General features: G+C 45.8%; 1 protein-coding gene across 1 annotated transcript in view; it reads left to right on the top strand.

Moving 5' to 3' along the window:
- The window catches only part of LOC115321560 (connectin), a 100,536-nt gene that overhangs the window by 48,878 nt on the left and 24,928 nt on the right, over positions 1-26,730 (top strand). The window contains exon 2 of the mRNA XM_040218774.3: positions 3,020-4,008. Within this exon, the coding sequence (XP_040074708.1) occupies positions 3,020-4,008 (989 nt within the window). The remainder of the gene's footprint in view (positions 1-3,019; positions 4,009-26,730) is intronic.

Here is a 26,730-nt window from a genome sequence, read left to right on the forward strand (position 1 = left end):
GAAGCTGTCTTCTTGCCAGGAGAGACTGCATTCCTCGACATTCATGCCCGCGAAAGCGGCGTTTGACTGCCGTCAGGAAGGCTGCCGAGAAAGGTTAAAAAGGCAATACAGTTTTCCTTGCAAATAATAAAATGAGGCTGACGCGGTAGAACACGAATTTACTCGGGATATGGAATGACGTGTGGGTGGAGGGATGGAAGTTTGAAAGGCGCATTTATGCTAAATTGTTTTCACAATCGTGAAACTCTTCTTTACGTGCAGTATACGTTTCCCCGATAAAATATAATACAAAAACAATTTGAAGATATGATAGCGAATGAAACTGGCGCGACAGGGATAAAGAACACTTCAATCGCGTCTGAACTTTGCAGGGAATGTGTTTGGGTACGTGTTCATTCTTGGTACGTTCGAACAAAATATTTCATAGTGCTTCATAGGAATGTTGTGTCGAAGTGACAGCCCATTGTCAACAGATTCCAAGAAGTTCGAAGTTTCTTTGAATAAATTGTTAGAGGCAGATCCGAACGTCAACTTTACTCTTTCCTTTCAGAAGCTCCTTGGTGTGTACTAGCGCGCCATGCGATCAAAACACCAGCAGACGTATGCAGCAACGGCACCATACCCTGTTGCAAGTTAAAAAAAGCAGGGCAAGCTCTTCCCGCTAAGCTTTCCATTTTAGAGGAGCGAACCAACACCTCCTAGAAGACAAGGCCGTAGCGCTCTACTCGTGACGTCGCGAGGGAAGGCCATCGGGGGCGCGCGTCGAAGCGAAGGCAACGCGCGTGGATCGACCGTCGTAACGCGTTTTTAGTCACATACGCGTGTCATATTAGCTAAAATGAAAGCTGCACATAGCAACGGGTCTAGAAAACGTCTTTTTACACGAGCCAAATATTACACCGCTGAATAATCGGTACGAAATGGCACGAGGTATGCGTATAAGACGTGTGATTGTTTTAAGTCGAAAACATTGAGTCATGCAATTATTGTTGTAGGAATGCATATTTTATACATAAATACTTCGACAAAATGGCGAGACACGCAGTTATTTGGAAACAGCAAAACAGAACAGTTAAAAATCAGGTAGACGTAGTCAACGTGGACAAGGCAAGACAAGTGTTTCTCACGATCATTTAAGTGACGTTATCGCGTGCAGTCACTGAATTCTTGCATCATACCCCGGCCGCATGGCAAAATTGATGTAATTTCGATCGAATGACATCATGGGGTCGGCAAATCCGCTTGCAGCGCTCGTATAATCACTCAAGACCGCGAGCTGATTAAATCCTATATCACTGAATGAAAATATATTAACTTTGCCGTGTGGCAGGGGTACTAAACTTACTACTTAGTCTACTAATTTACTTCTCCCTAATGGGCTCGAGCTGCCTTAGAACAAAACATAACTTATTTTGTATATAATAATACTATTACCTTAATACAGTTAAGATTCTAGTATAAACGCGGTAAAGGCAATAAAATAACTTTAGTATAAATAAACACAGAACCACAAACAACGCACTTTCAATAATCATAGAAACTTGTTTTTCACCTTCCAGTGAAAACTAGATTAGCGCGCATGTTTACAAATGTCGACGCAACTGCACACGAATAACGATAAAAAAAAACGATATCAGCATTTTACTTGCGTCCTACATGACCAAGAAAGCCCGTAAATAAGTTGTTTCTCACCTGTCGATCGTATCCATACGTCTCACAATATCCGTGACGAACACATTTGAACACGAACTCCAAGAAGCCTCTCTCTGTCGAGAGAGGTCTATCGATTAATCGACCAGTCTTCGTTGGCTAGTTGTCGCACATGTCACTCAAACCGTAGCAGGACTTGTTTCACGAATCCACGTAAATGCCGTAGTATCAAGCGAACACAAAAACAAAAAGTACCCTAGACTACGGTGATGACAGAAATACGACGGGAAACAAGTCTTAAAAGTACCACACACGAGAGCAGCGGCGACGAAAGGCTTAACGTTGTCGACCCATCTCTTGCTGGTGTGCGCTCCCTGGGAGAATGACTGGATTTCTTTTCGGTTTCCTTGCCTTCTGAGATGTCTCAGCGTTCCTTTTCAGACAGTACACAACGTAAATTTACCAGAATCGGAGCCATGTGGCATCGGCAGCATCGCAGCTGGTCCTTTCGAAAAGTGTGGGGTGCTGCAGAACTGCACGTAGTCCCGCGGTTACGGGGATGCGCATAAATATAAATTTGGTACTCTCAACCTTGTAACGTGTTGTATATTACGTTTATATTATATATATAATAAATTGTACAAGACTGGCGCCTTTAAAACGTATATTAATGTCGAATAAACGCGCATGAACACCACCGCGCCGCTTGTCAAGGTACATTTTTTTCGCGTCGATAGCGTGTTCTCACGTAGTTGCGCCATGGACTTCCTTCCTCCGCCATTGTGACGAAACCTCTCGGAGCGCTATGGCCTTCTTCTCTAGGAGGTGTTGAGCGAACGCCGGGGAGGAGTGTTGTGACGAGGCGAGGAGGGACCCGCCTCCTCTCCGATGTTTGCTCCACCAAGTGGAAAAGGTGAAGGGCGTTAAGGGAAGGGAGCTTGTCACCACCGACTGATTACGTCATTGACCAACATGATCATTTAGCGGGAGGTACTGTAAGCACTCGGTAATTATCACCCGTGTCCCGAGCGGGCCAGAGTCGTATATGTGGATTGTGTTGTCATTAATTGGTAAGAGTAAAGACGCGTCACTGACCGAAATTGTTTGGATGGCCTTTAGCGCGCTGATTGATAGCTCTTGTGTTTCGAGATCATTGTGGAGAAGCGTACGCTCAGGGACTTCTGAGAGCGTATATACAATTATATCTAAAATACTATATGAATATAATGCACTCGAGACTGATCTAAACAAAGAATCAGCATTAATTCTACGGTACCTTATAAACTGTACTGTATCCGCAGTTTTACTAATCGAGTTTATTGGATAATCACGTGAAGCTCACAGTTTCTCCGCTTTTCTTTTGGTTTAGGTATCTCACGCTGTTCCTAATCTTCCTCACGGCAACATTCCAAGCGGGAGCGTCAGAAGCCGAGGACCTCGTGCCCAACCTCTGCAATCTCATCGACCAAGCGCTATACTGCCGCTGCGACACGGACGATATCACTGATGACGCGACCGAAGTGACTTGCTACGTGGTGAAAGACATCGCCGAAGACGACATCGTCTTCAAAGCCCTCGTGAAGCAGCCGTCCATCGTCTCGATCGTGTTTAGTTCGCTCAGTGAGGACCATCACTTAAAGTTTGTTCCTTCCGGCGTCCTGCCACATGCTGCTGTCTTGGAGCGTCTTAAGTTCTCCCAGGCGGAGTTGGGTGTTTTGAAGACACACGCCTTCTACAACCTGACGAAACTGGCTGTGCTGTCCCTCGACTCTAACGAGATAACGGAACTGGAGACGGACTGCATCTCGCATCTGCCTCGCCTCAAGAAGCTGGAACTGGCGGACAACAAGCTAAAGAAGATGCCTGCGCGAGCCCTGTCTCACCTACCGTCTCTGACGCACTTGTTTCTGGAGCGGAACAAAATGACGGTCATAGAGGACTTTGCCTTCACGGGCTTCGGCAAGGTTAAAGAGCTAGACCTCAGCGACAACTCTATCGAGGCCCTCACCGAGCACAGCTTCAAGGGCCTGTCGCGGGTCCTCAGGCTCGACATGTTTCGAAACAAGCTGAAGAGGCTGGAAGCCCGGGTCTTCGGCGGCTTGTCGTCCCTGGTGGAGCTCGATCTCAAGTACAACGAGATCTCCGAGGTCGATCCGCTGGCCTTCGAGGGTCTGCCGCACCTGACCATCGTGTACCTCTCGTTCAACCGGCTCCGCGTCCTGCCGGCGCACATGTTCATGGGAGCTCCCAACCTTGTGACCGTGGACCTGTCGCAGAACCAGCTGGTCACGCTGACCTGGAGGACTGTCCAGGACTTGAGGAAGATTGACGCCGAGTCCTTCGACATGAGCCTCACTGGTCAGTGTTTTTGTTTGGTTTTGTTTCTGTTCCCTCGTACTCGAGGAAGCTTCTGCATAGATATTGTTCCATGGTATCTTCGCCACGTTCTTTCGAACACAGTGCGCCGTCGTGCCAGTCGACGGTACGAGTTAATGGTACCGATCAAGTAGCGTTAAAAGTGCAAGTCACTAGGCTTTTTCTGTTTATGATTGGTTCAAAAATGAGATAGCACGTAAAAAAAACCTGACGAACGCTAGGATGATCGCTTTAGAAGTTGTCTGAATGGTCCCATCAGCTCGTAGCGTCGGCTGCGTCGGGACGTAAGATGAAATGAAGTATAGTAAGAAGCACGGAGGAGTGCTCCACTTATCTAGACATTTTTAGTAGTCGAGTGCCATCAATCAAACGCATAATATTGAATTATTTCCGCTTGACAATAAAAGCCAAAAATGAAGAGAAGCAGACGTCGTCATTTTTACTCGTCTTCGGTGCAATTTCATTGCAGCAGGGTGCATTAGCTTACAAATGTAGAAAACAAATCAGTATAGATAAATTAAAATAAGCAATTGATGTAGCAAAATATTTTAATAGAAATGGCATAAAATAATTTCTGGCATTTATTAATAGAAAGACACGAGGAAAAAAATTATGAATAAATAAAAGAGAACCCGTGGGGAGCGTAACCTTTAGTACCTAAAGGCATGGCCTGCATATGACGTCCTTGTTCGGAAATCTTCTACCTGCCCCAAGCGGCAAACCTGCTGAACCTATAGAGTCACCGCATGGTGGCAGACGCGTCCGTCTTTGTGTCGCATAGTGCAAGGGTCGCGCTTGTTGCGAGACGCTGCGAGACGCTCTGGCGGCGATGCTGATGCCAGCTAGGTGGCGCTGCGTGGATCATGACGTTCTGGGAGGAAAGGCGCAGGCCTTCTCTTCTATTTGGTATTGGAACTTGCTTAAATTCCCCAAGCAGAACGGTTTCTGGTCGCGCAGGGAGCTTTAGGTGCTATACTCCGTTCATGACCAAGCTGAGACTGCAGTGGGAGCTACGTTCCCGCCGAACCAATCAGCCGCCTCCCTCTTATCACCTGACCGGGCTCTCTGCGCGTGGGTAAGGGCAAGAGCGTGATGACGTACCGAAAGAGAGGCGTATGACTGGTCTAACGAGGACGTAGCCTCCACCGCTCTCTCAGCTTGGCGAGAACGGAGTATAGTCGCCGCACGTGCTTACGTCCTGATAAGTCAAGCGGCTGAACCTTAGTTTTGTCGTGATACTTTTGCGGGGGGGGGGGGGGGGGGGGGGGGGGGGGAGGGGGGGGGGAGGGGGGGGGGGTGCGAGGGGTGCGGTGCGGAGCGGAGGAGAAACGCTTAGGGGTATACACCAACTCATCTCTGTGACGTCACCGCGCGGTGGTGGCGCGTCGGTCGAACTTCCGGTCTGGGGCTGTGGGCAGAAGTCCCCATGCCAGACGTGTATTCCTGCGTTGTTTTGATAGGAACTAGACAAAAACCTGCCTTCTCGTCAAAACGCCGCGACTGGGCCCGTACCAAAAGTGTCGAGAAAGGTTTGAAGGCCAGTTTTAACGTGCTCGGTTCTTCAGAGAATCTGGATATGTGCCGTGAAAAGGGAAAAACAGACGTCGTCGGACGACAATTGCTGGGGCGGGAGTACTTTAGGTTGAATTCACGGATACTTGTGGTCATTAGATTTATTTGTTTTGTTCCAACATGAACGCTAGAAAACCGCCAAGTTGTGCGTACTACGTTCAGTGCGTCTTCAAGTTCAAACAGCGGCCTGATTGTTCGAACTGTCGTCTGCTCTTTCAAACGTTTCTGCTTGTCGTATGCTCTCTTAGACGACGCCGGCCCGTAGACCAAACGTTGCCCCAGTACTTGCGATAAGAAGTAAGTGCAGGCCTCAAAAGACATAAATTTTAAGGTGAGTAAGCAGGCTCAATGTAAAGAGTAGATACAAGGAGATATTGATCATTGTTACCAGTGAAAATCACGGACTTGTTATTTCTAATTCACTTGGTCCGATTATGCTTGCGATTTTCAGTATCGACGTCGACCATCTCATCTACGGTTCACGCTTTTGCAGCCCGAGAGGCATCGCGACTGAAAATTGCGAGCGAAATCGCATCATGCGAATCAGGGTTTAGCGTACGTACTGCGGCGTCCACGCGTAATGAATCGCCACATGTCACATTATTCATGCGAATTTTGCGGTGTAACAAGCCTCGGTAATTTCGCTGACGCCGCTCAAGTAGTCAGACATCGCCAGGAAGACATAGAATCAACAATCCGAACGCGAAAAAGGGCAGGGGGACTCACACGGACGCCGACAACATCGCATTCCAATGGTTTGTTCATGGGCGACGGCGAGCTTCTTGCCCACACCCCCAGCGCGCATGCGCGGCGCCGATGGCGTCCGCTAGGGGCGCTCCGGTTTGTTTGTAAACATGAGCTGGTGTATACTCTACGTTAATAACTACCAGTTCGGATAAGAGTCGAAATTGATTCCCTTTCGATAGACTCTACAAACGTTTGGCAGGGGCCTTAGCCAATGTAGGTGTGCTCTACTAAGTGGTACTAAGCCATGTACGAGTTACAAAACGTAACCGAGTGCCGTTTCTTATACTTTGCCATATAATCACAAAGTGCGTGCCTCTTTACGTACTTTTTTACTAAAACAGGAACGATCTCAAAAGTAAAGCGCTGCTATTTTTAATTTGGAGTAGCATGTGGTCGACGTGAAGTCGGGAAACACTGGTACCGTACGAGAGTAGAGCAAACTGATTAAAGGTTAACCAAACAAACACCGATAATTTTCGTTTTGTTCTCAGTGTTGCGAGCAACAATTAGGTGAAGCACTTGCACGAATTTGACGCTTATGGCACTATGTGCGGCGATGTACTGGGAAACTTTGTAAACGTTGGCACCGTTTTCACAGCGATGCTGTATATCACTCATGGGTGGGATTTCTGGAATTTTTTCGTGTCGTCGTCCTCACGGTAAAGAAAACCTTCAGCGATTGAAGCGAAAATAACATATCACTCATACGAAATACAGCACAGCATTCGTTTTGATAAAGTACAAGCACCGAAACAAGCATCCGAACTAGATAATTGGTAATAATACGCTCCTGATAACAATGCGGAGCACGCAGCGCTCACCGGATACGTTTCTCGGTAAAGATTACTGTTGCGGAAGCTGCCGCGGCGACGGCAGCACGTAAATTAAAATAATAAAAAAAAAAATAAAAAAAAATGTGCGGACAAGTAAGTCAATTGTGTTTCTCGTTTTCTTTCCGCACAACAAAATTTAACGCAGATAGTTACTTGAACACCGAAGAAGGAACAAGCTACAAGTAACGCGTTACGCTGGCTCTCGCTGTGTCTTCCATATACAAGCCAAAGGGCAGGCATCTTTGGGGTAGCGGGGACTCGGATAGGAATAGGTATAAAGTATTTCCATATATTACTTCGACGTGGCCCCACGCAAATCAACTCTGTCTACTCGGCTTAACCGCCGCCGTCAGCCGGCGATTAGCACGCCTTCGAGAGAGCTCTAAAATATGGCATTTGGCGTTTCGTAAGAGAGGCTGAGAACAGCTTTGAAGGCGGATGTGCATCGCATCGCGAGTGACCTTGGACGCTCTTAAGGATGGGCTCGAATGAGCACAATGCTCCCGAGTGAGCACATCGCGCCTAATCTACAGAAGCGAGAGATGACGCGAACGTCGTTTTAGATTACCGCCGGGCCGGACAACTTTCCTTGTTTTTCTGGCTGAAATTAGAGAAGCGACGGCTACTCTCTTGGTATAGAGGCTTCCTGAGAAAGAATAGCAAAATTAATATTAGGAGGCGTGTTACACTCGCCTCGTCTAAACATGGACAAAGTGGAAAGGCTAGAAGTGCGAGCTCTATGCATTGGAACGCGCCTCGGCTGCACGAGCGCTCATGCAACGGGATCACCAGTCAAAGCTACTCTCTCGCGCTTGTAGCCTTCGCGATTTGTCCATGTTTAGGTCAGACGAAAGATAGAGCTTTTTTGATTAACAGCTATGGGTGTATTTTTGAATACACCAGTTCATGTTTCGCGCGTTATGCCAAAAGGCTGGCGCCGGCTGAAAAACCGAACATGGCCAGGTGCTTTAGTTCTTTGAAAGGGGGTTACTCCGCAGGCGTGGCTCTACACTTTCCGTAGATAAACGGACTTATCTACAAAATATGATTTGGTGCATATGAGTGATGAGGCTGTTTCGCATTCAATGGGCACTTACCGGGGACATGTACATAAAAGATATCAAGATAAATACAAGATATTAAACTATATGAACATCCAATATGAATGCCAAAGAACAACATGTTTGAAACTTCGTTAATAATGCGGGAATGTTTTTTTCTTTTAAATTCAAGAATGGATATTAGAATTAAACGAAATATTTGAATGTGTCCCCTCTAACTTGGTACTTTGTAACATAACATGCCTGTCAAGGTTTCTGTTTAGTGGACCTGAAAACATGATGCGTTTGATAGTATCGAGTTTTATCGGTGCTTAAGCATAAAAAAATGAAATCTACGATTAATTTATAGGCATTATTTTGTTTCTCGGTGCGAGCACATTTGGCGGTCGTAATGATGCCCAAGAAGAGCTTAACGTATCATATTTTTTGTATATAAACCTCAACCTGTGTACATATTTTCTACCTTGTTAATTGAAGAAATCCCAGGCAAAATGTTTATAAATTAAAATTTGCTGTAGTAATGTTTTACAAACAGGAATAGTTTTAGTTCGAAGAACAGTACACCGGAAGGGACATTTTAAAACCCGTATGTCGTTATCTTATAAATTTAATACAAATATTTATCCCCGTGCATGTCTACTCAAAATTTTCGAACCAGTTACACATCAATGCTATATGAGAATGTCGTCGCACACGTTTTACGTAAAAGTACATTACAGTGTTTTGAGTTATTTAAGCCATTTGCCATTTCCGACACCAGGTGAGCTTTCTTTTTTTTATCTTTGTAAACACAATTTTGTTCCTGATAGGATTCAACTTCGTTTTACAAAACATAATCGTCTATAAATACAATATATTTAATATCTATATTTGTAATATCGGTAATGAAAAGTAGAAAAGTCAAGTGCCCAATGAAAAAGACCTGGGGCAGCCTTAAATCAACAGGCATATAGTAAGATTTATGGCCTCTGATAGATCCTGTTCTCTCTTGTAAATACGAAAAACACTTTTAATGATTTCTTCGTGTTGAAGATGGCGTATCGTTTCCGAAGAAGTTTCTTGTCAGCAACTTGGTGTCACGGGCTTTGTATAGATCTATGGGGAAAATAATCATCTAATTCCTGTTAGTTATTAACTTCACTAAAGCATGCCCTACTTTTAACGTTCTCTTCAAACGAAAATTATTTTTTCTAAAGCTGTAAATCCTTCGTTACGCCCTTGGGCAGTTCCGGATAATCTTTCAATGAAGAATAAATACTGAATTTAGAGAATTTTATTTTAAGTCTATGCATCCAAGCGGCGAAGACAATGAAAAGCTTGGCCTGCTGAACAAGTTGGTAATCGACATTCACATTCAAAATAGCGCTAAAATACGTCTTTTTCCGCGATTTTTAAATTTTAATATGATGTCAAGACAATAAATTTTGCCGCATAAAAATAAATAAATCTCGAATTTTTATTTTCGAATAACTTTAAACAAAGAATGGTTATGAATATCTGCCAAATATTCGCATGTGTTTGTCGTCTGATTTAAGGATAGGTATTAGCTGTTTTTCCTCCATTTCGGAACAGCACCTCACTTCAGTAATAATTATAGAGAGTATCATGATTTATTTCGGTATTCATTAAGAAGAATATTTTACTTTAAGGATTTATTAATGACTATTAACAAGTATTTATCCGCACCCCCTCCCCCATTCTTGATAACGCACCAAGAAACCCTCCAAGACTAAATCCGGCTCAGTTAAACTTCCAAAATCTATAATGATAAGCAAATGACAGAAGCCTTTTTTCTATTAGAACTAAACCAGTGAATGGGGTTAACGTTGCTGTTTACAGCTCTTCATTATCTAGAGCACAGTTTGGTTGAACATCTAAAGTGTTCAATCAAACTGTTAACAAATTTTTCCTTCTAATTCCTCCCTAGTCAATTTTTTTATAGTTAATGCAATACACGATTTCTGTGGACCGACACTTTGCCGGGGAGACGACCTCGGGAATCCCTTTTTAGTAAAGCAATAACAACAAAACTGCGTGCGTTTATTTGTTAAAGATACAAAAAACACACAAAAAAAATTTAATTTACAGTAACATTTTTTCGCGTGTTTTTATTTGAACCAGTCGCTTTCACTTCGAATATCTCGAAGATGTCCGTCTTCGAATAGCTCGAAGATGTTGAATTTTATATGGAACGAAATTAGTTATGCGTATATCTCTAGGACTTTTAAAATATGCGAAACTCATCTATGATGGCATCACAAGTTTATTTATCAAAAAAAAAAAAAAAAAGATCGGCGAACTCATCAAGTGACTAACCTGACAAATCTATTACATAGACGGTGTGTCCAGTTTTAAAAGATAGCATCACAGTTGTGTCTTCTTAGGCGCACATGTTGTGGGCGTGTAAGGTAACACGAACAACTCTAGTGTTTGATAAATTTACGCTTCGTTGTTCTAAGAAAGCTTGTAACGTCCGAAAGACTAATATAAGGTTCGAATCCAGAAGCTGAATTTGCTGGAGCTTTGTGCGGTGTGCTATAAGCAGTGAGTTTTAGAATAGCGTACGCAAAAGCTTTGCGTATGCGAAGAAATAGCGTCGTCACCACGTGACAACGCTATCCCTTTGCGTGCGCTATGTTTTTGCGTACGTGCAAATCTCGCTATCTCAAAACTGGAAACCCGCACATGTCTGTCATTGTTCCCTTTTTGTGTTTTGCGTTCGTCTTCAAGAGAAAGCACGTAAACACACTCGTCGAAATACTCTTCGGTGGGTTCGTTTTTTTCTTTTTTCGTAATTATGTTAAGACACTGGGACAGATACGTGCATATATGTATTTTCCTAACCTGCGAAACTCCCATTGCGTTAAACCCACTTGCAAGCTTATTCTTGCTCACACTTCTGATCTGAAAAGGCTTTGACTACCTTTCTATTTATGGCACAATGCGGAACATTAGAAAACTAAATAAAACGTATATCCTTCTCTCTTGCACTGAACCATTCGCTCGCTAACAGATTGTTTCGTTCGGCAACGCCACTGAAATGTTCCCAAGTCGGAACTACACTGCACATCGGAATGGTCGTGTTCAGGTAATGGGAGGAACTTGCTCTTTCCGGCTCTTTTAACCAGCGACTGTTAAAAACAAATAGGGAGATAAAAGGGCACGAATGAACAGACAACGAAACAACTACATTTCTCTCAATGCATGACGTAGAAAGCGATTTGCTAAGATTCGCTTTAGTTTTTCTATTTTCGTTTTGGGGCTCCATATGTCGCGGTCTCTACTTAAAAGGAGAAAAAAAAAGAAACAAAGAAAATAGTGGAACGAGAGAGAGATTTTGGGCGCGATTAAAAAATCAAAATGAGAAGAAAATGGGGGAAAAAATAGAAGGAAATGAACGGGAACGTCTCTGTGTTTTGGGAAAAGTCGCTATTCCCTTTCTTATTGTCGTACGGGCACATTCACATTGCTGAATGCTGCTTTCGCGCCCAATTCCCTCTAAAGTTCAAATCGGGAGCCATGTCTTCTAGCAGCAGCCGTTTGGCGAGTTGGGGAGGGAAACCTCCCCAGCGAAGGAAGGATCTGAAAATGAATAAGAACAAAAAGAGACATTACGAACCGAGTTAAAAAAAAAAGAGGAATAAAGGAGTGTAGGGCGTGGTCCACTGAGATGGGGAATGGAGAAAGCAGAAGTTGGGGGTCGAAAATACGCGTGCTGAGCCTAGTTAACTTCTACCGTTTTAGGCACCCCAGTTTTCCAAGCGAGCCTCCTCTTTGGGCTCTGTTGTCACGGCAGTGGCGGAGCTCCCCGAGCGAGCTGCGACTGACTTCGATTTTACGCTAACGTCGATTTCGAAATAAGTCTGCTAGTGTTTTTCATTCGTCTTATTTTTTGTATCGACGAACTGAATAGCAAACACGCGAATTTAAGCGTTTCTTGATATGAAGCGAACAGACGGAAATAAAACCGAAGTTTTGCTTCGTTTTGTTCTTGGCGTTTGTTTTGTTTTGTTTTGCGAGTTCAACTGCGATACGTTTATTTTGGGGTAGCTTTCTAGATCTATCGCTCTAGTTATAGATTATAGGCGTTGCTTGCTTTGTTTGCAAAGGTCTATCGTGACGCTTGTGCAAATTCGTTATTTCGAGGGTAAATTCTTTCTTGAGTAATGCGTAATTATTTTACCTCACTGTACGACCGAAGGCACGCCTGTGACGTCACGCTTCAAGCGGTGGCGCTACTGACGCTGCAGCGCACGCACAGACGGGTCAGATGTCGCGTATCTGGTTTCTGAGCGCGCGCACTGTTAACACCCGGTGTAGACAAAAGCGCATTTATTTGTAAACACCCGTGCACCAATTACTTCTCAACCTAATAACAGTCTTCAAATTTACGTTTTCTTTGTGTAGTACGCAAAAAGAAGTCGATTCCAATGAGCCCGACAACACCGCTAGGTTAGGGAGCATTAATATGTTTGCCGCTGAATAAGCTGCCTCGGGAGTGACTTTACCGCTGCCTGTCACTGCTGTCGCCACTGACGACGAGCCTGGGTCAATTACGACGACGTTCGTAGGTTCATGATTGATTTCGCACTCTACAAGGCGAGACGCAACCATCTGATTCTCTGCCCAATCGCAATGAGGTGACAAGTGCTGGCCACAGACTGCGCCTTTTAGGTATTCAACGATGAGAAAGGATGTATGCCGCGCCACGACCGACTCTTTCATCGGTCGTCCTTCAATAAGATCAACCGATCACGAGGGGGCATGCTATCGCTCCCCAATAGTTATGCAGTCCCAGTAAACGAGGATGTCCGCCCCTGTCACCGCACGACCGTGTGGCTATTGGACTCTGACACGGGTTGCTTCCTTCGTACTGTTTGACCCGATTGCATAGAGGTACATACGATTGGTACTACAAGTACGCGGAGGTGCAGCCAAACAATTCGACCGTCAAGATGGTGCACGCGCAGCAGTCATCGTTGGCGGATCTCCCACCCATGTGAAGAGGGGAACATGTTAAAGCTCGACGAGACACGGCGGACGCGCCATACAACTTGCCAGCGCTTGTCACTCGGGCAAAAAATACCCAGTTACAGGGCTGCGGGCCCATGTGCGGTGTCTCCGCAGTAGAATGATACTGCGCATGCTTAGAACAAGGATCGCGAATCACACGCAGTAACGTCCGAGAGTTTCCAATCAGGTGTATGCACTTCGAAAGAGGAAACGTTTTTAGAGAACTCTCTTTTAATTCCCACCTCGGTAAGCGAAATTGTATTATGTCAATGAATGAAACGCAGCAAGGGTCGTCTGCTAACTATTGTTTCCAGAAAATCCTGTAGAGCTTTCTTTGATATAAGAACTTTTTTTTTTCATCTTCGTTGTAATCAAGTTCCTGACGTTTCTGAAGTTCGTGGAAGTGTTCGAGGCACTTGAAGCTCTGCTTCCTCTGCCATTCCTATACCCAGTCTCGGACAATTCTGGCCGGGACGCTTACAGCTTGTCCCACCGGGTCCCTTTTGGCTGCCGCTGCTATCAGCGCCGTCCCTCTCAATTACTCGCGCTTTTTATTTACTCTTTTGCGGACGACACAGGCGAGTCGCAGGCCTTGTTTCGTTAAATCTTAGAGGAGCCTCTCAGATGTACAAGCGGTGCGTGCCTCGTTAACAATTACGCGTCACTCGTAACTCGTGGGCTTTTTCTTTTCCTTTATGTGACGAAGTAAGGATTTTGTTACCTCGTGTGAGCAGCAGCGATAACATGGTTCCCAAGAAGCGAAACTTTGCAGAGGAGCTAATTAGGAAACACCACATCCAAACCTCTTCTTGTCCTTCTGCCAGGGCACTCGTCTGATGACTTAAATGATGAGACCATGTAATAGTTTTTTTCCTGCTGACAGCGCAAAGAGCGTAAACGTTTGTTGAATATGTTATTTGTTTCCGGGGAACGTTTACACAATATCGCCATTTTCTAACCCCCCCGTATTCGGGCAGTATTTGCGAGTCACTATACAGTAGCGGCTGGGGTACCCTTCAATATGAGACTCAAAAGCCACGGATTGCTCAAGTAGGAGCGTTTAGTCGATGGTCCCTATCTCTCTCTCTCTCTCTCTTTCTTCCTCTAGTAACCCCGAGTTGGTGGGAAAGATGCAGTGCTCGCGTTGTTTAGGCGATGGTGACAGCGGGGCGGGGGCTGGGGCTCAGTGTTTGGAGGAGGATGTTGGAGGTTTGCTGGAGATGTTTATTCTAGGAAGCTTGTTTAGTCAGAGCGGGGAGCATGGCTGGGAAAAAAAGCCAAACGAAGGTCAAGGACATCGCGAAGAGCGCACGATCGCCTACAACGACGAATTAATATCTGGGCTGAGCCTATGGCGAAACCGAAGTTCCCCGCTGGTAAAGTCTGAATTGCGAGTGTTGTTCTTATTGACCTCTCCCCCCACTCTATTTCAACAGATCTCCGTCCAATTAAATCACCGAGCTACTTGAGTGGAACGTTTTTATGAACCCGTCAAACACATTGGCATTTGCCGTATTTTTTTATAGTCGTCGCCGGTAATTTGCAGATGTGAATACAGAAGCAGACGACGGCATGGAGTCGATAGTGGAGTCATCAGAGAGAGACCGCAGCCAAAAAGGGCCACTGCGCCTGGTTCTGTTGTATAATGGCGTACTATCCTAGTCAGAATAAGGTTTTCGCAGTTCAATGTTCAGTCCAGAACGATAAGTTTGGGAGCTTTGGTATTTCCTTCCAACTATTGGGGCTACACTCAGGTGAAGTTGGGTTTTTGCCAATGGTAGTTTATTGTTTTAGCTTCGGTATTTTCTTCAAACTACTAGGGTTACATTCAGGTGAGGTTAGGCTATTGCACAAGATCGTAAAATATTTTCAGAAGGAAACGCAGCTTTTTTTACGTAAACCCTCTGAGACGTCCTCATTTTGCCTGAAAAAAAAAAATACGAATCTGGGCCTTACCTAGAGATATACCAGCGAGTGGCCTTACCCTGGCCGGCCAAGCTTGCCTAAACTTTAGAGGGACACTGACAGGTTGCTTACGCATGCCGATGTTTTTATGTGAACATAACTTATGAGAACCCAACTACCCAGAGTACAGTTTGCGGCTCAAAATTCGTATTCTTTCAGTCAGGAAACCGCCGGCCCAGAATTGGCCGGTTCCAGGCGCTGACTCTTTTTTCTATGGTCGCGTGCCGTTCAAACTAATACGTGCCAAATATATTCAGAGTCGTGGGTCATCTAAGCACGAATTCAACATTAAAAATAAAAATAAAAAAGATAATGAGCCCCAATTTTTGTGACTTCCAAAATACTGTAATTACGTTGATCGAGAAAAAAAAATGTTGCACAGAACACAGGAAGTACAGGGTGTCACAAAAGAAAATTTACACGGTCTTTTTTACCGCAAAAATAAACTAGGCATCGCCGAACGCTCATTCTCCGCTCACAACCAGATGCCAAAGTTTCAGCCCGATCCGATAACTTAATCAAAAGTTATAAATGATTTTCTGAAAATTTCAATGGGAAAATTGTGGCCGACGGAGTTTTCGAACACATGGGGCTCTATGGCACCAGAAACCGAAAACGAGCAAAAATGGGCTCCATTTTCCCATTGAAATTTTCAGAAAATCAGTTATAACATTTGATTAAGTAATCGGATCGGGCTGAAACTTTGGCATCTGGTTGTGACCTCTAGCTCTACCTTTGGGCGGAGAATGAGCGTTCGGCGATGCCTAGCTTTTTTTTTTGCGGTAAAAAAGACCCTGTAAATTTTCATTTGTGACACCCTGTACATGTACACCTAATTGTCAATATGGCGACGTACCGCGGGCTTGACGACGCGATGGCGCCTCACGACGAACCAATATTGCGAAGGACGTGGGTCCGCTACTTGAGAACTGTCGTTCGTGGTACGGGCCAATCGATCTTCAACCGCAGGACAATGAGGGGAAGGAATATCAGTACGAAACTGTCGCACGGCATGCAGACGGTTCAGGCAACGTTCTCGTCGTCGTCGTCTGCATAACACGCCCGAGAAACGGAAGAACGAGAAAACTGGGTAGGAATCGATAGCCACGTAACTTCCGGCAAGTCTCTCCTCCGAGCCTCCGTGCACATGTTTCAGTTTGAGTTTCGATCAGTTGAATATTTTGGCTTTACCAAAAATGCACGCGACTCTGTAGCAAAAGGTTCATTGGGTAATCTGCTGACACCCTATCCGATAGACCCTCTCACACAAACCCAGCGACAAAACCAAAAGATGCATTTGCCACTTACTCCACACTGGCTTTGTCCCAACAAAAGAAACAACTATAGGAAAACTTGCGTCTAGGCGTGAGCGTATCTGAGGTTCGAATTTCGAGGTTCACCCGCTTCGTTGAACCTTCAAAACGGTCAGAAACATTGGAGAGGTTCGATTTCTCAGACAGTGTTGCCCGACTTCGACAAAACATTTCTAAATGTGGGGGACAATTATTTACACAATATCGTGTTTCATGAATTTTAGAGAATAGTTATCAACGTTTGCACAACCACGGCCGGACTGGAAGCGCGCGCTCTCTTTCTCTTCTTACGGCCTTTTCAATTGGAGCAATTGCCACCACCCGCCGTAATTCGCGGGAGGCGCTGTCACCTCACTCCTGGACTACTCTTTGCCCTTTGCACAGAGCGCGTCTGACAGTGAATCTCAGCGCTTTCGCAACGTGCGCCCGAGATTTTTATAGTCTTTGACACCTGATCCTTACGTTTAGACCCTCAGCCACTACCTAATGCGCTTCTGATGAGCCCAAAATGGTGAATATTTGACGCACATCTCCGAGAGATTCGAGAGTAAAAAGTAGTAAGTAGAGACAGCGAATGCAATTGCGGAACAACTATACTCGTCTTTACCTCCAGGACTCCTGTTGCAACTCAAGAACGGGAGGAGACGGACTCCTTCTACGTGAAGGAACTTTAAATGATAAATAATTCGTACTTTCTCGTGAAATGTAAGCAGGCCCAATCTATCTATTGCCGTGGTCTGCATCATCATTTCATAGGCCGCACATGAAGGCGGTCAGCTTCTCTAGACGAGGGTGTAGTAGTCTGTACAATTTTCGCACAGTGCATATTACAGACTAAAGTGCTTCCTTGAGGGCTTGTGTACATATCCTGCTGATTTTTCGTTTCTGTCCGTGACCGTTTTTGCATGGTTAATCAGAAGTATTCCGAGGAACTTGTTGCAAATTAAACCAGCCAAGCGCTTTGAGTGACTGTACAGACAAGTACAGAGGTCCCGTCCATGTCACAGGGAACGCAGTTTGCTGACGACACTGCCTGTCGGTAGTGTGACTTAAATCGGAGCGAAGTTCAATAAACCTTTGCCAAAACAACAACCTACGAAGCTCGAACACCAGCGCAAAGCAGCTCGAAGGGATTCTCCGAGTGCGGTGAAGTGGGGCGAGGTGGTTGCGCCCCTGGCTGCAAGGAAGTGAACTACATACGCAGAAAAAATGCCATTGACGCCCGGGTGATTGCAAAGGCCGTAAGAAGAGAAAGATAGCGCGCGCCTCCAGTCTGGCCGTGGCACAACATAGAAGCTGACATTTCAGCTTTTAATTACTTAGTGTGTCCGTTAAAATGGCGGGCGCACAGTTCAACCTCGACGTCAGCTAATTTACGCGCGTCCTCGCAAACGTTTCGTAGAACTTTTAGTTAGAAAGTTAAAACAAGCAAAACCTAGTCGAATTCCAACTTCGGCAGTTTCGCTACGTCCCTACAACAGCGGATAAAGCTACGCCGAGTTGACACCGAGCAGCCTGCTCATTTGGAATAGTTCTGGCCCAGCGGCCCGCGGGGTCGGTACCCTCTGGTTTCAACCTCTCTCTCCTCGGCCGTACCTCTGAGCCCGGTTCAAAGGGAGAAGGCGGCTCCAAAGCTGCGGCCCTCGGCACGTCTGGTCCAGAAATTCGGGCCTCGGCCGCTCCGCTTGACGCAGTGCAGAAAGGCGGCCCCTCTGTTCTCTGGGAAGGCGCCGGTGAACCGCGTTCCGACAGCGAACAGCGTCTCTCCGTACGAATACTGCTCACTAAATGAACACGCTTCGGGCAACCCTGCCTCCATCCGCACATTCCTGCAGAAAGTATCTCGGATCTTACGGCGGCAGAATAGTTTCATGTAGACTAAAGAATCCCCCCCCCCCCCCCCCCCCACCAAAAAAAAAAAAAAAAAGCTATGAATTTAGAGAAGAGCCAAGAGCTTACAATTTTCTCTATATGTGTGCATAATAGGAATCAATTTCTTATGTGTGAATGTTTATGTTTCCGCTCGGAATGACGTGTACCAGACCCCCGAGGTTTCGGCGTATTTGCCCCCCCTTCTGCGGATGTTTAAGCGCCGAAGAACAGATGGTATTTCTTTCTCTCGTTCTCTTTTTTCGCCTTTCGTCCGAGATATTTTATACGGCGGTTTCACAAAAGGGTCATGTTACTTCAGGCAAGCCGTCCGTGCTGATTGTATGAACTTTTCCTCTCATTTATACGGAAGCAATGTTTTTTGCGGACGACGTTTCTGGTGTCGGTAAACGTCTTAAACATGAAAGGTGGCTCCGCCGACGATTACTCCCAGGAACCACACCCCGGCGTGTATTTGGGCCAGATGAAGCCACACTCAAAGGGAGCCTGAAGAGGTTATTGAAAAAAAAAAAAAACGAGTTAGAGGCGAATTCTACAGTATTTTTATCCCGTGAATCCGAATATATCGTTCGTTTTTCACGATGATGTAACTAAATGAGAAAAGACGAAAAGCCTCCGACGAGACGTTACGTCATAAAATAATCTTTCTGCCACCAAGCGCGTGTCGCTCGTTTGGGCAGAGCGTGCAATTGCGAGCTTGCCAGGTGCATTCCGCCGCGCTGACACCAGTGGCGACGTCTTTTCCTAATATTTTTTTTTTAAATTGCAATCAAGCGCGTGCATAGCTTTGATATGCGCTGAAAATGCGCTAGAGCGGAGATTCCGTAAACTTCTTTTATGAAGGGAAAGAGTACCTTCTGCGGTACATTGGAAATGATTTTCGGTAGCCTGCGTGCACAGAATGGGAAAATATTCTCGATATATTTGACCCTGGAGGTCAAACGAAGACGATTTAAGTTTTTCTACTCAAATACAAAAAAAACCGCTTCAGCTTCCCTTTAGATCTGATTCCCATGGTGTGATTTTACTTGGGATTTCGCAGCTAAAACGTCGCTCGTGCGGCGAAAGAAAAAAAAAAAGAGCATGGAGGAAGTTGTGGTGCCCCACGTAGTAGCTGTGAATTTGCAAGCAATATCGCGCCGTGTGAATCTGGTTTTACTTCGTTTTTTTCCCCCCTTCAAAATGGTATCGGGCATGCCAACTCCGACGAGCCAACATGCTCGAGCGCCGGCTCGTCTTAACTGGGAGGAGCAGCCGACGTCTGTGAAAACCGAGTACCGGTCGAGGCTCTCTCGTGCCGCCGACTCGACCGGCGGTCGTAATCGATCCCGACACAAAGAACCTCGAGCGAGCCGAGAAACACTGCCTCCGCTCATAGAAAAGCGTAAGGCCAAGGCTCCCAAGTACGGATCTTTGCCAGAGTTTGAGCCAAGTGTATGTCACTTGAGGTCTCCCTATTGGAGGGATAAAAGCGCGATCGGTGTTCCCGTCTTCCAGCCAAGTGCCCTGCTCGTTTTTCATCTGTGTAAGCACAAAAACAGGCCATGAAGATCAGCCTGCAGGTATTCTGCGGTCTGGGATTCACTTTTGTGGACATACAAAAATAAAGAATATTATTATTATTATTCTGACGAATTCCTTCGTTTCATGAAAATGAAGTATGTGAGGGGGATGCGTGAATATCTGGAAAAGTTTTTTTCCAACCACCACCTCCAAAACTCGGTGGCGCGAGTGGCACCGAAATTCGGCAAGTGGAGGCGTCACAACCCGCGTCTCGTCAGTGGCCTTTGTAGTCATAACTTTGAAAAAAAAAAAAAAAAAACGTAACTTTTTTTGGTAACAAATTGGGAAAAACAATTTTGTAAGTTTTTTGGCTAGTAAGTAATAACGAATGATAGCGTGCAGAGTACTCCGATCAATTTCAGGCGTAAGGGGACATTAGTGTACGAAATGTTTTGTTTTTGATAAAATAACCTGTAACCGCGAATTTCAATGAGCTCCCTCATGGTAGAATGGTCAAAAACAAACCCCGCTGTCAAACGTTTACAGGATGACTGTGGGTTGGCCAGTATATGCCAGAAGAGGGAGTTTCGGTACTTTGGAAACCTATCTAATGAGTAGGGAAGAACCTACAAGAGAGAACGCTCTGAGCCTAGCTGTTGCGCACGCGCTCTCGTGGGGTGAAAGCGTCGTGCGAGTCAAAATATCGGGCTTGTATCATCAGCTTCGTTGGCACTTACTTCGAGACCGAATGGGTACAAGTTGATTAGAGCTTTCGCCTACATTCTACGCTAAACCTTTGCTAGCGGGAGCTCGTGTTGTCACTTTGAGCACGAGCCGAGCACGTACCCGCAGTGGTACAATGTGGGTACGTGCTTTCGGCCCCCCTGAGGGCACAGTTCGTACAAAAAAAAGCCCTGAAAATTACGGACACGCGTCCCGCGAAGGTTTCAGCGTACTCTTTTGTCTCCCCCGACTCAGTCCGGCGGTCGGCGTCGACTATCGACAGCGCCCGACAAATCAATCTACACGTTGCGTGCCAGGGGCCTCGCGGGTAAACACACACGTTGACAATAAGCGCGCTACGGCGGAAGTGGGGCAGGCCATCGCAGAACTCGCGCGCTCTCGACGTCACGCACTGTTACACGCATTGATCGGGAACGGCGAGAGAGAGACGCGTGCCAACGACGAGTTTGAACAGACGCCTCCTCGCATTGGGGCCATCTCCCGAGCGATGAGCCAACATCAACGCGACCTGCGACGGGGGAGGCTGCAGCTGGCGGCTGCGGACGCTGCGACCGCGTGCCTCCAAGCTTTGAGTTTCCGGGCTGCGGACCGGAGGAAACGGGCCCGCTCTCCCTTTGTTTCGGAAGCGGGCCATGTCTCGCTCTCCCTTTGTTTCGAACAGCGGGTTCGCGACATCGGTGCGGAGAGCAGCCTGTCGTGTCCGCGCTGGATATTCCCACCGAGTCTGTAGTTGCACACCGTTGGGATAGTTTTTCGTGTTTTTTTTTCAGTCCCGGGGGGTAAAGGGAGCGTGTTTTTTTGCAGGGTGGAGAATGAGGTTCAATATGGTTTAAATCGTGACTTAAATTGTGATTGAGATCACACCGGTTTACCAACGATGATATACATCCGAATCTTTCCCGCCCAAATATTCCTCCAAATACTTTTTATTTACTGTTTGCCTATCATCTGAGGCTTTCTATGTTCATTTGCTTATTTAAATCAAATAATAATCGAAAAAAAGCATATTCATAACGGGCTGAAAATGAGCAAAGGGCGGGGCTGTTCCGGGCCAATCGGAGCGCTACTAGAGATCTTTCTCCACCTTCTATTTACTTCTTCAGTTACATAATGTCCCACGGGAAGAAAATCAGGAAGTGGAATGAAGAAAGAAATATGAGGAAATGAATGTCATACTGTAAGAAAATGTGAACATAACAAAAAACAAACAGAGGAAGCTTACTCACAACTAGAAATATCAAGCTGCATAGCGGGGTTGACACAAATAAAACAGTTGCTTATTTGATTGCACGTTTATACGCCATTTTTCTTTCCTTCCGCACTGTTTTCAGTGATTGGACGGATTAATTAATGGATCAATATGCCAAGTTTAGAAATGCATCTAGCGATAAAAAAATTAAAAAAATTTCTAGTTAGTAATTTATACCAAATTAAGCTAATAGAAAACGAAATAGTCTGATTTTAATTTAGATGAAATATGTACGATTTAAATCATATGATCTGATGTAAATAATTTCGAAATCGAAAATCTTGTTTTTTTTCTTTCTCGTTTGTACGTTTTAGAAAAGACACGGTGTTTGATGCACGCCTGATGACGGCATTGTCTGCTTACATGTCTGAAGCACCATAGAAGCCCGTTTGCTTCATATCTGCTTGCAACACGTCTTTAGGAAGTTTTTATATGACCAATCTGACCGTTGTAGGACGAAGACAATGTCTGCTGACTGCGGGAGCGGTCTGGGCTCTTTGTTTCTTCCAAGTTTGCCAGTCGGGTTGGTCTACTAATACGGGCTGAGATGAACATCTTGAAATGTTTTAAAACGATCAGTAAAGGGACCAAATGAATGGGCCTATAGTGACACTCGGCCGTCCCCGAAGGTGAACGCAGTCGCGGGGAAACAAACGCCAACTTGTCTTTCCTCTCAGAGAGGATAGGCAAGACGAGATGAAACGAGCGGCGTCGGGAGCGGTCACACACGTAACCGATTCGTGTTCACCGATCGCGCGCAGAAATTAGGCAGGGCGACGTCAACGTCGTCGACGAGGCTGACGTGTGGCAGTTTGCCGAGAGAATGAAAATTGTATGGCAGATTGCTGGGTACGTGAAACGTTCTAGCATAACGTGACATCGGGTCACGTGACGTCGATTCCCTCGCGAAATTTAGCGGGGAAACCAAATTGGCGCGAAGGTCACGGGATGTTAATAACTTAATTTCTCCGCTAAATTTAGTGGGGAAACGGAATTGCTGTGCGGGTCTGTGACATCCTATAATGCAGGGGTGGCCACGCTGCGGCTCCCCTCTTGTTAAAGTGCGGCTCGCGGCTTCCTCCCCTACTGCCCCCCCCCCCCCCCCCCAAAAAAAAAAAAAAAAGAACTGGAACGCGTATTACATTGAAAGACAGGTTGCGGTTTGGTAGTCTTGTGCTGCTGCTATGTTACGTATAATTGGGCTGTTTTTGATTCGGATAGATTGAACGCAGTTCGAGTTTCCCCCCCCCCCCCCCCCCCCCCGCGGCTCTTGGAAGTTTTGTGGTTTTGTTTGCGGCTCTCAGGCCGGGTCAGCCTGGCCACCCCTGCCATAATGCAACACCGCGCGCGTTGCATTGTGGGACGTGGCAGGCAACGGCTTCACGAAATGTGGTTTCACGAAATCCGGAGCAAGTACCGAAACAACGTTTCACGTTAAAAACAGATTACGAAAGAAGGTTTAATCTGCATGCATGCTTGTAAAGGAGAAAAGGAAAATAGTGAAATATTGCTATTTGCAGGTCTTTAGCCTTAACGCACGCTTACGTATATCTTTGGAAGGTGCACCGCACACACACACAAACAGATGCGCACACACGTACAAAAATAATAAAAATAACAACACCAATCACTCCAACACCAGTATTTACAGGTGCGAAGCGCGATGGGGGAAACACGTGCAAAGCCGCGGGGCGCCGGTGAATAACGCCGCCCCCATGACCTTCTCGACCACGAAGATGGACGAGACGCAGAAGAGCCGCGGAGAGCAGCGAAAGGCCCGAGGCCGGCACAGGCAACGCGTAAGCACTGCCCTCCTCCTCCTCCGGTTCCTCCCCCATCCCAGACGTCGGCCCTCCGTCACGACGGCATGGAGCCCGGTCACGGCACTGCAGACAGACTCGCCAGCTTTCAGCGGCTGCGCCGGCGGAACAGATCCCATGCCTAGAAGCTGCTGTCGTGACACCACAGCGGAGCCTACGAGACAAGGCTGGGCCACTCAACCAGTAGTCGGTCCGGCTCTCGCTCGCGGCACTCGCATGCGCGAAGCCTGCTGGCGATTGGTCCAAGCATCGAGCTCAGATTGGTCCTCGCAGTCAGCTTCCCTTAATGTGAAACCGGGCATGGAGCCTGACACGGCGAAAGCGGTTGGAATCCGAAGTGCGCTTGGTGGCGGCGGCGTCGGCGGTGCCATGACTGTCTGGGCGCGTCATTTGTGGGCATTGCCCGGCTTTCACCGACCAAGTCTTGCTCGGTTTTATAACCGGTTGTGCGAGGCATTGAGTCGCTACATTTTGTTTTTACTTCGTTGGTATTCCGATTTGACCGTGCGCTATGCAGCAGGTAGCGAAAGCAACAAACCAAAAACTTTGCAAGATTGTTATTGCGACCATCTTGCGAAGCTTTCTTAACGCCTTTTGAACTTCGAGAACGACAGCCTTTTCGAGACTAGTTAATTGCAAAACTAAAAAAGAAAAAAAAAAAAAAAAAAGACCAGATTGACTCGATGTCTCTAGAGACTAAGCTAACAGGCTAAGCTCTGGGTGCTTTACGAATAGAGGCAATATGGTGTGGTAACCACGAGACAGATCGCGATGAACTCTGAATCTTGTTGCAATGATTGAAGGGCAACTCCGGTCGAAAATTGAATCAAATTAATTGCCGGCATCGTCTCTGAGGCACGAAGTATGATGGCAGCCCAAAATGTTTTGTCAAAATGAAGCCGCGTACTCCGCTAAAATCAATATTAAAGGTGAGACTGGTCGCTCTTTTTACCAGCGGGTTAGCTGATAGTCAAGCAACGCAAGGCTGTAACTAGGATTCCGTGTTTTTGGAGTTGATTTATACTAAAATTCGGAGGGTGCTTTTCGGAGTTTTTCGCTGAAAATTTGGGGTTTTTCTGAGTTCATTTTGTTAGATTCCCTATTCTCTGAACTCCGTACTTTATTTAACTGGGGTTCAAATAAAAAAGCAAAAAAACGTAAATAAAACAAATAAAGTTCGTGCACCCTGACCGGTTGCCCGGAAGGAATGTTGACGAGCTAAAAAGAAAACCTTTTTTGCCAGTATTTCGAGGTTTCAAAGGACACTGAGGTTGCATCTCCTCAGGACCACTGACCCTGTGCTCTTGTGAAGCTTTCTGGTAAAATGCCGTCTTTTTTTTTTGCTTTTTATTTTGTTAGTGTGACCTAATAATTCTGGGGCTTTTTTGTTGATACATTTGAATTTACGGAACATAAAACGGCGAGCATTTTTCTGAATTTTTAGGATTTATCAGAAAACACGGAACCCAAGCGTCGGTGCTTTGGTTCTTTTCCTGCAAACTCTCACCTGCAAGGAGTCGTACAGCGTGGGAAATCCACCTGCAAACGGACATGCAGGGTGTGAAACTCGCGTCGCTCAATCGTATTATGCAACTGTGGTAATTTTCTCCTCTTATATACAGTTTTTCTTTTTTATTCGTTACATATTTGTTTAAGAGAAGCCACGAAAGCTACACTTATGCGGTTTGTGCGAGTGAGTTATACGCCCAGGGGGAGAGTGTGTGGGTGGCTAATCTTTGCGATAATTCAAATGGTTAATTAAAATTTGTTAATTAACTTTTTAATTGGAGAAAGTGACATATGGTTCCAGTTAGGAACTTGCTAGGCGTTATCGAAAACCACTAATTCAGTCATTTCAAAAATACTTTCAGCCCGTCAGAAACGTAGTAGGGCACTAAAGTTACCACTCTTGAAGCATGCACAAGGCTAGCGGTTGCGGTAAGGCGCCCGCAGTTTTCCCTCTTTTATCTAGCCTCAGCCTTGTACCTGCTCCACGAGCGATAACTTTAGTGCACTACTGCGCTTCTCACGAGCTGAAAGTCTTTCTGAAAAGGACAGATTTAGTGATTTTCGATAACGCTCTGCAAGTTACTATTTGGACCTATATGTCTATTTTCACTAATGAAAAAGTTAATTAATGAATTTTAATTAATTAGCCGACTTCTCGCAGAGACTAGCCACCCGCATAATGTCTCTTTGGGCGTATAACTCACTCGCACAAACCGCGTAAGTGCAGCTTTCATGACCTCTCTTTAAACAAATCTGTAATGAATAAAACAAAAAAATTAATAAAAGACCTTGTATACCATCGATTTTTATTTCCGCGAGCAAGAAACAGAAATATATGCGTACTCAATTTCAACGTTCTGTGGCATCTTAGAAGGGAAGATTGCGCGTGCACAGTTTTCACCGGGGCCATTTGGTGCTCAAGGTGTGCGTGGGCAGGGGCACCCATAGCTTTGGCTTCACTGCCTTTCAAACTTGAAGCCACGGTGCATTCCTTGCGCCGGCACTCGGAGCTCGTACCGCGTTCCGCAGCACCGACATGACGCCTGATAACCAGCGTTGCCAGCCGTTTCAGATAGTTGCGGCTTTTGTCGTAGACGCCTGCAACCAACCCCCGAGACATAATATTTACTAAAGTACACTAACTATCGAGCTAAAAGGAAAGATACCTCGTAATTTAGGGACATTCGTAATCGCAGTTTTTTTTTTTTTTTAATATTCACCCGAGTTTACCCGCTAAGACCACTCCGGGTGACTCACGTAGCCTGCGCCGCATCAGGTGAACACGTGACCCTACATCAGAAGCAGTTTCAGTCGATTTCCCTGTACAGTAAAAGGAGGAAACTGAACTGGCCGAATAACAACGCTCGCGATGTTTTTTTTTTATTTTTTATTTTTTTTTTGTCCGAGTGGATTTATGTTACGAAGTTCAGCTTCGTGTATAATGAGCCTGGGATACACATGTGCAGTATATGAAATGTTTAGTCT

The sequence above is a fragment of the Ixodes scapularis genome, unplaced genomic scaffold (assembly GCF_016920785.2).
Source record: "Ixodes scapularis isolate PalLabHiFi unplaced genomic scaffold, ASM1692078v2 PGA_scaffold0__279_contigs__length_252992795, whole genome shotgun sequence".
Lineage (NCBI taxonomy): Eukaryota > Metazoa > Arthropoda > Arachnida > Ixodida > Ixodidae > Ixodes > Ixodes scapularis.